The sequence below is a fragment of the Sitodiplosis mosellana genome, unplaced genomic scaffold (assembly GCF_009176505.1).
Source record: "Sitodiplosis mosellana isolate CC-2019 unplaced genomic scaffold, AAFC_SMos_1.0 Smas_scaffold_11, whole genome shotgun sequence".
NCBI lineage: Eukaryota > Metazoa > Arthropoda > Insecta > Diptera > Cecidomyiidae > Sitodiplosis > Sitodiplosis mosellana.
Window position 1 is genome coordinate 2,004,147 of NW_022595253.1, and position 16,655 is coordinate 2,020,801.

The following is a 16,655-nucleotide window of genomic DNA, read 5'->3' on the forward strand; positions in this document are numbered from 1 at the left end:
CTATATCCCTGTCCCGTCAAATTCATACATTTTCTTGAACATGATATTTTTTACAGACGTATTATATTCAAGCAAAGCTAAAGAATAATGTTTTTATAGAGAAAGGCTCTTTCATACACGTTACAGAAATGTCATGCACAATCCATGATTTGAAACCGCAAAACCTTTTTATTATACACATTTTGTGTCCCGGTTTTCGTACTCTTCGGAGAATCCATACAAATGAGATTCATGCTTGTATAAACTGTATTAAGTATATAGGTATAACATATGCTGTGCTAAATCGAATTGAATATGCATGGTATTTTATATTGCTTTGTGAACACAAGTTTGTGTAAAAGATTCTATCAAGAATTCTTTCGAAGAAAAAGGAGAAGATAAGGTAAGAACTAAATTTGTTGGTTGTACACTGCAGAAAATTGTTCTTGGAAACTGTTGAGACGACTTTGTGGTTCGCTTGAATTAAATAGTACGTGTCGCTTATCGATTAAATAGTAATTAATACCATTCGCTCATTTCAAATGTAACTTAATTAGTGCGCAGTGATTATATAAAATTGCTGTCGGAAACAGATGCAGAATTTAATTTAGCACCGCATTCGATGATTCTAAATTAAAGCTACGCCAAGGAAACACCTTCCATGGTTTCTGGGATGTAGGTTTCAATTTATTCAACTTAAACTTTTCCAAGTCGAAATTTATTTGATGAAAGTCAGTTGATAAAGAACAAAAACCAACTATTGTAAGGAAGAAGATTGGAACGCCTTCATGGTTAAAATACATTTCTGCCGTTCCATGATGTCGATATATTCGACAGAATTTTATCTCACCTGCAATGTGTCGACACGTTGGGAGAAGGTTGGAACGTAGAATAGTGTAAATAATATGAATTATTCATCCGAACAACAAATAATGTAGCTGATGTTGTTGGAGGATGTCAGTGAAATATCGCTTAGAAAATGGTTTTTCATAGTCTTTTATCAACCTATAAAAAACCGGGTGTGAATTATAGAATGAGTACAACAAATGTTGTGGCGCGAATAAAGTCAAGGTCACACTTTTTTACTTTTCCGTACACAACGTGTCAAGGGAAAGTATAGGAATTGGTCCCGAAAACTTTTTTCGCAAAATTAGCTTAGATCATCATAAAAACTCATGAAACGCGTAGAAAACCACTTTTTGAGACACTTTTCCGTTCGTGTGCCGTCGTCGTCGTTGTCGTTGTCGTTGTCGTCGTTGGTGTGTGTTAACACGATAACTCAAAAAATAATTGAGAGAATCAAAATCTGGAAATGCCAAAAGTTTTGTATCCGAAAAACTTAGTTTAAGTTCGAAGATGAGCCATTTTCGATTTGACCCTGGGGTACTTGCCCTAAGAAAAACCTCAAAAAATTGACACTTTTGTATGGGAGGTACCTGTAAATCGACTCCGATTGGCTTCAAACTCTCTGATATTTCATTTTTTCGGAAAAAAATGCGATTCTGAAAGTTTCACGTTGATCACATTCGCAGAAGTTTGATTTTTGGCCCTCAATTTTTGTGGAAATTTTCTTGGAAAAAATTGAGGGCCAAAAACCAAACTTCTGCAAATGCGATCAACATGAAACTTTCAGAATCTTATTTTTTCTCCAAAACATGAAACCTCAGAAAGTTTAAAGCCAATAAGAATCGGTTTACGGGTACCTCTCATACAAATTTGTCGAAGTTATTTTCATTATTATATTTTCACTGCCTTTATTTCAAGAAAATTCACAAAAAATAACCAAAAGTACATACGGACAACGCAGGCCAACGGTACGGAAAAGTTTGGGATTACCAATGTAATTCTTTTTATTAGTTCTATACTCTCTATGACTAGACTATTAAAATTCTCGTGGAGGCGGGCATAATCCCATTCAACATGTAATATATGTTGTAAAAATGGCACTGAGTAATGGCAATACTTGGCGCTCCGCTGTTTCCTCGCAGTCATTCAGAATTTGAACTTTCTCTTTCTTTCGTTGTCGTTTGCCTTGCGCATATTCTGTCACTTTTTAATATCTTCTAACCGTCGAGGTCTAAGGTGTTGCCTGTTGCTGTTCTCATTTTCTAGTAGCGGAAAATGCTTTCAGTGCCAATTTTCCTGCTGTTGGTTATATGAAACTGTGTAAATAACATTTTATGAAACTGTTTTCGTGTGCATTATTTTGATTGCCTTCACACACACATACACATACATACACAGCGAGTGAATGGATGATAGAATGCAAACAGTGCCACTGTTTAGAATATACGATGTTCTGTTTATGATAAAAAAATTATATTGTTTATTTGCGTTGGAAAATGAGTTTCCCGTCGCTAAATTAGGTTTACTTCTACACGTGTGTGTAATGAACAAACGGAACCTTTACACATCCGATCGAGGTATGTTCGTATGTGTGCATGTGTTTGCATTCAAAAACTAAGTGTACAACGTAGTTAAGCTTGGCAGAGCTAGAGCTTTTTCGATACATACATTTTGCATATTACAATTAAGTTTAAACTTTGTCCACCAACAAGTGAACAACATGTTTTTGATATAATTGTGTTATTGAAGTAGAAGACAGCAGTTCGATCGAAGGACAAAGTGGAAATTAGTGTTGAAATATTTATTCATCATATACAGGCCCCCCCACACACACACACACACCAACTACAACTGAGCGGTTAAATACATTGTCAATAAAATTCAATAAAACCTTCGCAACGCATCCCGATGCATCTTCAGCAGTGTCTATATCTTTTTGCAATTATTTTGTTTGCTCTCTCTCGGACACGCAACCTATAATAATTGTTTACATTTAGCTATCCAGTTCTATGTCGGAAACGATGTATTTGAAAGGACAAGCGCAGCGGCAGCAAGTTGTACCATTGTGCAAAATGCTATGCCACAACGAATTGTGTCGAATATACCGGAGCTGGGAATTTCCATGGAAAGCTGGGCATTTCATGCTTATACCGCTGTTCATCAACAAAATAAATGGTTGCTCATTTAAAAGGAAATATGAAATACAAATTACATGCAATTTCCTTGAGAAGGCTTTCAAAAACAACAAAGCTGAACACAACTGGATATTTATTTCAAAGCAATGTTGGCACTCATTATCATTGTATTATTCGACCGGCGCCCGTGATTTAATGTAAATTGAATAAACAACCCCAACAATCTCATTTTCAGCCTAAATAATTCCGTTTAGTTTTATTTCGAGATATTAGAATCATTTATAACATGATTTAAATAGCCATCCGTTGAACATTTGTCGGTAAAAAGATGGTCTTAAGGAAATTTACGCGTGCACTACACTTTCAAAATGCTGTTTCCAAGGATGAGATTTTGATAAATTGTGCCTTTCTTCAACTACTTTGAATGTAGATTTAGGCAAAAACATGACTTGACTTTGTGAGTAAGGCTATGGACCTTCATTTTGTGCGCACTTGATTATCTTATCGTCGATTTTCTTTTTCACAATCTTCAAACGGTTCGGTTTCTATGGAATAAAGTAAAGGTTTCTGGACCGGTCCCAATGGAAATATAGCTAAAAAAAAATATCCATTACATTTCACAACGAATCTCACCGACAGCAAACGGTACTTTGCCATTTCAGTATATATACACATTTACCCATTTAGAAATGAACTTCTGCGGAGTGATTTATCATCCTTATAGCCTCTAACATCGTTCAGTTAATATTCAGTCGACTGTCCGTGAAATACATCTAGTCTGCATAATCGTAATTAGATATGTTACCATGAACATGTTAATATAATAATAACACAACCGCTTCCTTCGAATATTCGATTTTCTTTACATCTGCGACGTGATTTTCATGTTAATAATATTAAATTCAATGGTTACACTAGCCTTGGTTGCAAGCTCTTCATTTAATATACGCTTTCTAGGAAGTGAACCATCTCGAACATTACTATCCAAACATCATAAATTTAATGAAAACCTTGAGTTGCATCACACTTTTAGCACGGAAAAGTTTCTTCTCAAGAAATTAAACTCATTCAAGCATCACGCAAAATAGTTTCACAAGCATAAAGTTCATGGAATCGCACGAGTTTGAAGTGTGACATATGCAAATGGATTTAAAGATGAATAATAATAAGTTCTTAGCCAAAGTCGTGATATAAAAGGCACAAGTAAATAGTTGCCATGTCACAAGCGAGTGCATTCGTAGAATAAATTTTGTACTTGACAATTTGAATAAAATTCGGTGGTTTGGAATCCATTATAACTTCAGGTTCATTCAATATTTTCTAGTGGCAAATCAATATTTTCGATTCCAAAGTCAATATACACACACTTTTTTGAGCCATTTATGAAATGAAAATATTTGCAAAATACCGTGCGTCAACCTTATTTATTTCAATTCGAAATGGTGTTGAACGAAAATTTTTCATACCGAAACTCATGGAAATACCAAGACATTTCGGAATGATACACATCTCGAGAACGATGTTTATCGACATTTGAAAACTTTATCGTGCAGAAGAAAATGTGAACATTTTATTTTCTTTTTCTTCGAACACAAGGGTTTGTCGGTACCGAGAAGAAAAGTCAACTTTTCCTTCCAGATCAACCGTTTCACTCGATTCGTGACTAGTGCCGAGACTAGTGATAATTCAGTTGGCGTTGATAAGCCAAAACGAAACCGACATTCGAATTCAATCATAACGAATAAGTGTTGATGGCATGCGACAGTTGCTACACGCACATAGTTTATCTGATGAACCGATATATATATATATTGAGTTCTCTATTCAGAATGTGAAACATGAATGAAAACGGACGTGGTACAATGCCATTTCTATGCAAATATTCGAACTGTCATCAAGCTGACGAAAATTACATTTATACATGATTGAATGAACACCGAACGACAAACAATGTTGTAATCCATTCGAAAATGAAACACGAAAGTTATTTTACCTTTTCGAGCATTGTATCCAGTTTTTTTTCGCCATGCGATTAGCGTGGCGTACAAGACGTGGCGTTTTTTTGCACAAAATTCTCTATCAGAATTTGCAATGTGAAACATTGACGTAAACCACAGTACAACGCACTTCACTTTATATCTAAGAAGATAGAATCACACATGCCGTTGTGAATTCATATTTAAACAAACACGACCAAATTCAATGTCAACATGAAACACATTTTCGTTCTTGGCTAAAACTGTATTTGCTTCTCAAACCGCTCTGATTTTTTTAAACGTTAAGTTTATTTCGGTTTTGTCATTGATACAACACAAAAAAAAAATGAATTTGTCAACTCTCTTTCGGTCTCTGTCTCTGTCTCTCTCTTTCTCCCTGTGTGTCTCTCTCCATTTGATTAAATAATTGTGCTCGCAGCATTTCTGCGTGTATGCACTGTGAATAAACAAATGCTTTGAGGCGAAATGTTTCTATTCTAGATTTTGACAGAATGAAAAATTGTTTGTAGATTTCGAAGAGAGAGAGAGAGAGAGAGAGAAATGAGCTATGTCAACAGAGTGTATTCTCATCCAATGGAAATCAGTAGATTTTTACAGATTGCATGGAAATATACTGAACATGCTGGATCATTCGTGCAAACATTTTTCTACTTACAAACCAAAATACAAACAGACTGTTCATGTACTTAACAAGATGGTCAATGATCACAATAAACAAAACCATAAACCATTTTATATATTCTGTTGTGTGAAAGCAGTAGATATTTCTGGGGTGTCGAAAATGAAGCATCACTACCCTTCAGCCACAATACAAACACACTTTTCGTCTTTTATTTCATGTTCATAAGTCTATTTGAAGGGAAATCAAGTACAATATTTCAAATATACTTCCCGACTTATCTCCGTTCAGAAAAAGAATCGTTCATCTTCTGAACAAACTCTGTACATTTTTGCGTGCTGCCTGGAATGATGATGATATTTTGTCGACAGAAGATAAAATATTTGGTGAAAATGTTACATTTCCTCGTTGTCTGTGTGTCGTGTATAGACAAAAGCCGTATACTAAGCTTTCGAGGAATATTTGCGCGGAATTTTCCACACTCTCTTTGGAAGCAGCGGGAAGATTTGTTCCAGGTATGCCTTTTAATTTGTTCGCAATTCGCGCTCATCTTTGTTATAAAATAAGATCAGTTTTGCCCATTAAACGTCTGGCACATAAATTATGAATAAGCATTAAGAAAGGGAAACAAATTGGATTATTCGCGCGATGCTTCCAGCGATTGTTTCGATGAAATTATACCATCTTTATAAAGTTTAAACAGCGAACATACCGAGATAGAAATAATTTATGTGAATTTTTTGACTATTCAGCTCTTGCTGCTCTACTGACCTCCAGTGAACCGAATCAAAGCCATTATTAACCTAGCTACATACAAAAAGTTGTGAAAATTGGTCGCACGCCTTCATCGATGCATCCAATTTCGTTTCTCTCCCTCATTCCAGGAGGGGGCGCTCAATAGGGTTGGTCGATTAAACAGCTTTATAGATATAATGGCTAAAGCGAGCTGACTTTTTTAAAAGTTTTTTTTTATCTTGGGAGTGTGTCCATTTTCTATCCTGGTTTACACAGCTCATTTTTGTGAAGAAATTATCGGCAATTTGGCTTTCCATGCTATTGACATGCTCGACCAGCAGAAAATTATGAATTGTGAACTCTGGAGTTGCATGGACTGGAGAACAAAATTGGCGACAAGTCTTGGACAAAAATGAATTGCGCAAGCCAGGAGAGCTCTGGAGAGAAATCTCTTAAGACAAAAATATTAATCTGGACATAAGTTAACGATTCCGTACTAACAATCTTCAATATGTTCAAAGCAGTTCTATCGATCCACCCTAGTCTTCAAGAAAAGCATTTTCGCAAACAAATCACGGAAAAATCCCATTGTAATGATTTCGATTGAAACAAAAAAAAACGATACCCTTGTTTCGAACTTTGAATTCGATTCAGTTCACGCGCAAAACTCTGTGTTTGGTTGACTTAAACGGACTGCAATGAGTTATTGAAAAACGTTGTCTGTGCACCATATTGCCGTTGATAGTTCTGGTAATATGAAATGCGTGCCGTTTCAACTAATAGTCTGTCGCCAACAGCACTCAGATGCATACTTCCGATTCAAGTAGAGTTTTTTTTTTCTTTTTCCAAAATTGTATTTTTCATATATGTGCAAAAAGTCGTCGATATTGAATCGAGAACAGAAGAAAAGCAAATACAATTTCGACCGATACGCACAACAGTTTATCCCATGTGTTGTTTGTCCACCAATCCATGTTTGATGCAAACCACAGTGTGCAAACAACGAACGAAAATCTAACCGAATCAAACAGCTCATCTATTTACATTTGCAATCTAAATACAAATTGATGTACAGAAGCGAACGAAAAGGGAGAAAAAAAAACTGAATTGGAACCGTGTTTGACCAATGTCAGACATGATTCAACCGTTTTACGATGTTTGCCATGATTTTGTGATAAAGAATTTCTTCATTATATTCAAAGCATTGTATTACTGTGCTTTATTAACGTGCAACGTGTAAATTGTTGTTCGACTCGTTGTACCAGTGTACAAAAACTAAGGCAATAAAATGGCTGGATCCATGGCACTAGAGGGAGTCACAACTCAGAAGGAGATAATTTCGCAATATCAAGGCGAAAAAAAGAAGAACGACGACGAATAACGGATAGCAAACGTATTCTGGGGTTAACGATGATGAAACAATTTGTACAGATGCAGCCCTCAAGCAACAGTCGAAGCAGATTTTTGCATGAACAGAAAACGGTAAGCGATTTATGATAAGTCTTCTTGCAACGAGCATTCAGCTTTTTCATTACAAGTGAAATGTTCAACTTGCGTTTTCTCCGCCACTAATACGAAATTAAAATGTTGCTTTTGTTCTGCGTCTGTTCTGCAATTGTTCTTGTGTAAGCGAAAAATAACGAACCGTGTAAGCTGTGTGGGTTTACACAAATACCAGTGTTGAATAAAATGAGCCATCCGAAAAAAAGGAGCGCAAAAGCGAGGTAAAGAAAAAAGAACGAACAAACATCGTTTGGATTGGTATGAACATGAATTTGCCAAACAAAGTGTATGCACCCGGAGGTGTATTTATCTAGCTGCTATAAATATGATAACAATTAAGCAATTGGGAATTTTCTCTCAAGCTTAACGAAGCAAATTGCTTTTCCAAGGGCCATTCATTTGCCATGGAAAAAGAGAAAATGAGGCAAACCGTCTAACATGCTTATCGTGTTTTATCGCTATCTGAAAAGCTATCCAAAATCATACTTCATTATCTTCATTTCTCCATTTGTATCCACAATTCGTTCAGTCTCCGAGATGAAATTAGTTTTTATAGATCATGATATTAATGTTGGAATCAACATTGTGGCATTGCGTCTTATGCAGAAAAAATGTTCAATGGATTTTAATGCAATGATTAAAGTCTTCCGTTCGACTGTAAAATGTACACAATTGTAACTCTGGTTAGAAGTATCGATTGAAAAAGTTCAAACGGTTTGAACAAACATTCGAACCATTCACACCACATCTTTGATTGATAGGTTTTCCAAAACAAATGCGATAAAAATGGAAAATGGATGAGTGCGAATTTAAGAGCGCCTTGAGAATATCAATGTTACACATTCCAGCATTGATCTGTTAAGTTTCCAAACGTATTTGGTTCGATACATATAATGCGAAACTTTTCGAGCTGTATCAGCAAAAAAAAAAAATATATGGGAATGGTTACACCCTACACGCCAATAAATACCAACCATTATTTCTATCAATTCGTTTGTGCAACACCATTCGCTCGTTGGTGGATCAATGAGAAACGAAATAAACGGTTAATTATGTATATGTGAAGCGGAACAGGTGTCTGGATTAATGCCAAGGTCTAGTTCAATGTCTCTATTCAACATTGTTGCTGATTGTTTTGATCCGATTGTACTACGCTTGAGAAGCCAACGAAGAAATTATCCAGTCTTATTTTCGTATAAAAATAAAACGGTATTGAGATTTTCCATGCAAGTATGGAATGAAACACACAGAGAGAAAAACATTGAAACGAAAGCAAATGTTTTTTCAGTTTATTTTTTAATTTGTTCATTTACTATTTGTTCCAAATGGCTGATTTTCACTTATTTCAAAGCGCTCTTATTAAACAGGAATTTAGAATGTTCTTTGGAATATTCGTTGCCCAAGCGCATTCGAAAGGAATGTGTTCGTTAAGTGGAAAATAGAAAACGCAAAAGCATGTATCCAAAGCATTCGTGTATATAATTCCAATAGAAAAGACCAATGGATCCGTAATAAATCCTAACGTCGACGCACGAATGATTCTACGAATTCGCAATTCATTCTAGCTTTTTCATTGGAATCTACCAATTTTCTGTTTTGTTTAAGTTTACTGGCCCAAAATTAAATTCAGTTTATTTATTCCGTGTTCTTATTGTTGTAAACGTAGTTAGAAGCACCTCGCACATCTTGAAAACCTAGACTAAATGAAGCAGTCATCTCTACTATTGTCATTATCAGCATTAATTAAACATGATTATACAATTTGGTCATTTGCACACGAAAAATTCAAAAATTTCACCGAATCTCTGTGTTCTGATTTGTTGGCTAAAATAGCTCAAAATGCGTCGACGAACAAACGTTGCGTATTGAACCGAGTGTTTACGATTGTTACAATCGTCGATATAACTATTCCATTGTAAAAATTAAGTACAGTCCATCATGGGTAAAATTAAGTTGATGGCACACCAATTGAATAAAAAGAAGATCTGGTTGATTACTTCGCCATTTTCGCACAGTTTTATTTTATTGCCACACAGGATGAGATAATAAAATGCGTTCGATTCGAATATGTCACTCGCCAGCTGTGAAGTAATTCATTAGATCATTGTGTGTTTTGACTAGACGTTTTCGCTCTTATTTTTGCTGGTGACTGTTTAAATGCTATAGATTTCCACGAATTGACACTCAAGATTTATTGCCAACGGCTCCGCTTATTTGAGAAGTTGAGAAATTGCCAAGCAAATTGAGCGTGACCAATTTTTTTTTGCAGCGAAGCCATTTGTTTAATGGGCATCAATTGAACGTGCTTTTTATGACTAAATATTAAGATTGGGTTTCAGGTCGCTGACTGCTGGCTGGCTTTCCCGAAAAATTATTGCATTTATTTAGATTATTGCCAAATTTATTGAGCGAGTGTGCGCTCAATTGGAACGATCGAGGCTCATGAACAATAAATTACACACACTTGAACACTCTGTGCATCAATGTCAGCTCAAATGCATAATTTGCTTTATATCCAGTTTATTTCGTACTTGATGATCTTTTTTCGCTCTCAAAAGTCACTGAGCATTGCTTGAGCAATCAACGTCATGAACTTTACCCGAACTTTACGCACAATTTATTTCCTTTTGATAGCTTCTTTTGGCACAACTTCAATTTGGTCGATTGATGGAATTCCTCTTTGTGAATGTAATCCAGATCATCTTTCAATTGCCAAACGAAAAGGTACTTTATTGGTTTACATTGGTATTTAAAAGTTTTTCGTTTGACAAGTTCTCAAAAGGACTACCAATTTTCATGAAGGAATCACAATTCTTACGTAGTAAGTTCAGTATAACCGAAATACTTGCAATTTTCCGCAATGTTCGATAGGATGTCTTGATTGACATTGAATGGTTCCGTGTGCAAATAAAGTGACTAACAGTCAACTGTGTATGTAGCTGCAAATAACTAAAACTGGCTAAGTGGATTGAATTCAAAAATGTTGTATAGAAACAGACAGTTTTAGTTATTCTTTCAGTCAGTTGTCTAGTTTCGGACTTTATGGCTACTAGATGACTATAGCTATAACTGAAGTTGACTACAGTTGAATATTTTGTTCGAGATAATCAGCCAAAAAGTTTGGAATTAAGCGGCTGGCTACACAGTCACAATTTTTTCACATGGGTTTTTAGTCACAATCCTCTATCTTGACCTTCGAAGAGTGACGATAAGTTGCACGCTCGAGATCAACCCCAGTTCATGGAAAAGCTTGAATTGGCGCAATCATTTTACAAAAATTGGATCTATTATATCAGTCAATCGGTCCACCCTATTTAGTGTTTGATGCTCTATACATCGAGTTTAAAATAAATCTGAAAATAAAAGATTTAGGTTTTCTAGGGAAAATATTATTATCGTCGTAAAAAACGAAGTATCTATATATAGAGTACCTATATTCTATATTTTCAAGTATGTGAAAAGAGTTTTCTTCCGTCGATTCATTTAAGTGGGATGGATTAAAAACATTAAAGTATTTAAATTGCAACTGAAACACACGTCGACCTATAAAGTAGGCCATAAAATTAAATTTGGTAGCTAATTGCTCGTTAAATTGTTGTGCTTGCAAACTTTTAGATTGCATGGAACAATTTTTCATTAAGTTGCGAGAAAAAAAGCGACGAATAAAAATGTGATTGTCAAAATGAAACTCACCCGGTTCAACGTCTGACTCATCATTTTCCTTGCTGGAGTATAAGCTGTCGTCGGTTTGTTCGATGCCTTGAAACATGTTGCTGTTCATTCCGTGCATCATTTTTAATGAAATGTTGTTTTTTTTTTATTCACAGCGACCACGTTATGGGCGCTAATTTTTCTGTTTCCCTTCGTTTATGTCGCTCCGCTTCGGAGAATTCCACGATAAAATTGATTTTATATGAATTTTACGATCTGTTTCCATTATTTCTTAGCGTCGCTCGCACAAGTTCTTTTCGTCGACATTATTATGAAATTTTCCATTTGTTGCACCGAAATCTACTGTAAAACCGTAAGACATACAACAATTACTCAATCTCATTTGCAATTTGTCCAACAGACGCATGACGATGAAAAAGAAATGCTTATCCTCGGCGGAAGATAAGAATTTTGGGTAATTTCACTGTTTGAAACGTAAATATTAGCGCACATTCATGTTTATGCCATTTCGACGCTAATAACGCACAACCTTATCATCTTACTTATTAAAAAAAAAATTTACGACCAAATCGCTATTTCATAACTGCAAACATTTTCGTACGATGAAAATTGAATTTGAACAAGCGAAAAAGCGAAAGAAGTAAAATGAAAAAGTGAACTTGGCAGCATATGTAGTACATGGTGTTGGGTTCGCATCGATTTTCATTTTTCATCGCTTTGTAATTTATGTGGTGATCCAATTATCGATTGTCATGTTCATTGTTCATTGAGTTATTAAGAGTTTGAAAGCGTTTGCCTTGATGAATTGTCATAGTCATTCGAGGTTATCAGCGTTAACACCTCGTGTCGATGTATATTCCATTTCACATGGTTCAAACGTTTACTTTATTCGTTTCAATCAATATATACATATATATCGGCAGTCACAATCAACAGATGCTGTCAATCACAAGCACAACAATCAACTCCCCAAGTTTAATGAGATTTTCTTTATGTTCTTTTGCACGCATGTACACGTCGAAGCCTAATTTTGCCGAAGAATCAAGCAAATTAATTTGATTGCATGCCAAAACGAGACCGAACACCATTAAAATAAAAAAGACATTGAAGAGAGAGATGTCAATCATATGCCAAACTAAAAGTTCGCGTACAAAATAATTTGTATACAATTTGGATGAGAAAATAAAGTTATGCGTTAACACAACTCTTCGATATTATCGCAACAAGGAAAATAAAAATCGATATGTTTTTGTTCATTGCGAATAGAAGGTTATCGGCTATCATTTTCCCCTTCATGAAAAGAGCCATGCATAATCTGCTTCAAGTTTCCAAGGAACAATCATACCAAAGAGATAGATTTGTGTATGACATTCTTCTTCTTTCACACATACCATTATGTGGCTATTGTACGTTTGCGACTCTAGTGGTTCTCGCGCTCATTTCAAAGTTAAGAAGCACTCATCGCAAATTCAACTTTTGAAATAGCATGAACAATGGGAGTGAATGCAATAAAGGCGACCTTTCTTCATTTCTTTTTTTTTATCTACCATAGTTTTCAACAATCGTCTGGTTGACTTACAGTTATTATTGCCATAAACTTTTTGCGTCACCGTCATTTTGTTGTTTGCCTTGACAATAGCGCCCATTGTTCATGAAATGAAAAGAAACACAACACAAGAAAGTCCCATCTAATTCAATTGAACAAATCTAACACACAACGCTTATTTAATACAATAAAGCGTACATGTAATGCACAGATATACCATCGGTGTGTCGGTTCAGAGTCCATGGTTTGCAAATGGTATTTATAGTTATGCTTCATGGAATTCATTTTATCGCAATTTACTGATGATAATGATGCATCGACGTAATATGGCTTTATTTTAGCAGCCACAAAGTTGATTTTTATTATGATTTGTATGAATGGAACTGTATTGTTTGTGTGTTTGGCTCTTTTCAATTTGGTTACACGCGATGATGTCAAATAGTCTATATGACGTCAATTATTGTGGCTTCTAATTAACTTTTTTTTTTTTAGATTTTACGTTTTAAAACACGAAAATACATTAATGTATCGAAGTTAAATGCTCAAGTTTAATGTCACATCCATGGAAGCCACGCCAAGTGTTTTATGCAAACATTGAACTAAATAAATGTGTCTCGCCTCAAATCACAGACACATTTAATGAATACGCCATTTCATTGACATTCATGATACCCTGCAATCATTTCGATGTTATTATGTAATTATTGTGTGTTGTCCATGTTCAATGAACACAGCCACAGGTACTATTATTTCATTGGCATTCAAATTAAAATCTACAGCTCGACACTCTTCTTCGTTGCCTGCTATTGTATATACATCTATGTGTAATTAATGGCCATTTGTTCGTATATTTAATAAAGTTCAAATGGCTGTGCGACTGAAACAACAATTAATTGACAATATTGTTTGCACATTTTGCGCTTCTCTTCTCGTCAATATTGAATCATTAAAATCTCATCTGGAAGCGTAATTGCACGCCGGTTCGTGACTTACAAATGAATGTTTATGTTTACTTAATTGGTACTGTGTTAAATTTCATCAGCTCGTGTGTGTCACATAGCAACAATGTCAATATCATTCCAGAATTCGATTCAACGATTTTAAATTGCATTCAATAAAATGTTGGGATTTTCCCACGAGAGAAAGTTTTGAATTTGCGTTGAATTACAATTCAATAGAAAATCATTTTGCGAACAAAAAACAAAGCAAAATCATGTGCGCGTATTGAATGTATTTTTGACGCAAGAAATCTAACTTAAATTTCGATGTTGCTTAAATGGCATCATGCGTTTATTTTACCACCCATGACACTTTCCATTGTTGTGCTCCACAAATTTATTTAATCAATTCTGTTGGTGTCCACCGTGATTGATGTAGCTGTTTATAATTTCATAAGCCACAATAGATTTCTACCTAAATATCCATTACTTTTTTTCCCATTATTTAAATTGGGTTTAATTTTTGTTGCTGTCGCTGTGTCAAAACCAAAACCATAATTACCAATGACGAGGTGGGCGTGCAGAAAATGAGCCGACAAAATGCTGTACTACATTAGTTAATTTGTATATTTTTAGGTGAATTTGGTATGCTGCTCGGCATTTCTATTTCAATCTGGGCTCACTTGATATTCAAATTGAACATATTCAAGTAGAACAAACATCAATCATTCTCTCGATCAATAATCGGAACGGATAATTTGAATTATTAAATAAAATGCGAATAGCAAAATACGGGTGGAGAACGACTGGAAAAATGGAACTTTTTGACGATATAAATGACTTTTTTTTCTTAGTAGAGTTATGCACAGATAGCTCGATATTGTTAAGTTCAAATCAATCAACCGAAAATGGAAATTCCATTCGCTGTATGTGTCTGGACAATTTTGCTCCTTTGGACGAATCACTCAAAAAAAAACTGTTTTCAAATTTAACTGGTTGCTCATCTGCAGTTAAAAAATCCAGTAATGCATGTCCTATCAACTTAGAACTGTTGACTATTTAAAATTAGTCAGTTTTTTCCAAAAAATATTTCAATTCGATCAATAAATTTGGTATAATGACTAATGAATATTTTCACTCGCACAGCGAAATGTGTCAGGTGAATCATGAAAAGAATAGCTCCCTGGACGGTAGAAAAGCATAACAATACATTTAAAAAAAATTCAGAATGATTTCACGAACAAAAGCGCGATTTCCCTTTCGATTGTTCATCATTGACATGACACATTTCGCTGTGTGATTGAAAATATTCGTTTGCCCCCATACCTTATGCTGATAACGATGGAGTACGTTCAAATCAGGCAAATGCGCTACCCTCATTCTCCAATCGATTTGCAAAGTAAGCTCAAGCGAAACAAACAAAATAAATTGGTAAAAGCATATTGAATTATTCATTTCCGCCGTTCTTTTTATGGGAAAATGAGCAAATGTTCAATAATAAACAAACATTGGATGGAAAATGTTTTTGCAAAGCAAAGAATACAAATACATAACATTTCAATGCGATTAGTATGGATTGAAAATTAGAAAGAAATTTCGAAGAAGAAACAAAGTCGGCCAACATTCTTGTAAAGTCGGATTTCCATCGAACTTTAACGAAGACAGCAAAAATAAATCAAACGAACTTGCTTATATTGTTTATTATTTACAAGAAAAGCGGAAAAATTAACCAGAATTCCTTCGAATGTAACGTGGTATGGTAGAAAGTTTCCGATTCTTTAATTGTTTACACATTGTATTTTTGTGTTTTTTTTATTATTATTTTATTGTTATTTTTTATTTGAAAACGATTCATTTTTGATGCGAACGATCGAAACGAAAATTCCATAGTTTAGAAGTTACACGTGTCCAAATTTGTTGGCTAAGCATATATTGCGTGCACATGCTTCCATTTTCCTTTTTATCGAGTCATTCCAAGCATCAATTTGAGCAGTTTCGATTTATTTGACTTATGCGTAAAAATTTCAGAATCCACTCGTAGGCCTAGTGAATCATTGATCAGCATTTCTTAGGCCAAATAGAAAGATTGACATTAAACTGTGTGTTTTTCGTTTAGTCAAATGTCTTCACTAATTTCATATGATGCAAGTTTATTGGCATTGATTCCCTGCGAAAAGCATGAAAGCCGATTTTGTTCCGTCCCAGTGATGAATAAAACAATGTTTCCATCGAAGCCAGACGAATGTATCGCGATTAGCGTAAGTAATGCGTATTATTATTACAATTGGAATTATTCAGATGAACAACCCCTCTCTTGGAAGGAGGTTGTTGTGTCTGGAACAAAAACACGCAATATATCCTAACTTGACACCGCTGAAGGAAACAACATCGAAGAACCATTAAGGCGGCTAATCCATCCTTTGTTTTCGCCTAAAAGCGTGAAGAATACCTGATTGACTCACATCCATATTATTTATTAGTTCATTATTAAATTATTCAATTCAATTTCGTCATATGATAGTTAAAATGGTTTCGATCATCGAAGCCATTGTATTATAATATGGAAACACACGATTGGATGAAGGAAAATTGCGAGAAAAAAAATGCCAGAGCAGAAAAAATCGATTAATCGATTTTGATGAATCCTCTGTCGTTGTGCATAGAGCGACGTGTGCAAAGAGAGAG

At 35.0% G+C, this 16,655-nt stretch overlaps 1 protein-coding gene across 11 annotated transcripts in view; it reads right to left on the reverse strand.

Annotated features, from left to right (window-relative positions):
* LOC129567280 (adenylate cyclase type 2) overlaps nucleotides 1–16,655 on the reverse strand; it is a 50,347-nt gene that overhangs the window by 25,112 nt on the left and 8,580 nt on the right. For 9 of the 11 annotated variants that reach the window (XM_055443960.1, XM_055443959.1, XM_055443952.1 and 6 more), the window contains exon 2: nucleotides 11,508–11,828. The exons of 1 other annotated variant lie outside the window; for it this stretch is intronic. In XM_055443960.1, coding sequence (XP_055299935.1) covers nucleotides 11,508–11,607 — 100 coding nt within the window. In that variant the 5' untranslated portion in view covers nucleotides 11,608–11,828. Of the gene's footprint in view, nucleotides 1–11,507; nucleotides 11,950–16,655 lie in introns of all 11 variants that reach the window. One more of the 11 variants, XM_055443957.1, reaches the window with a different exon arrangement.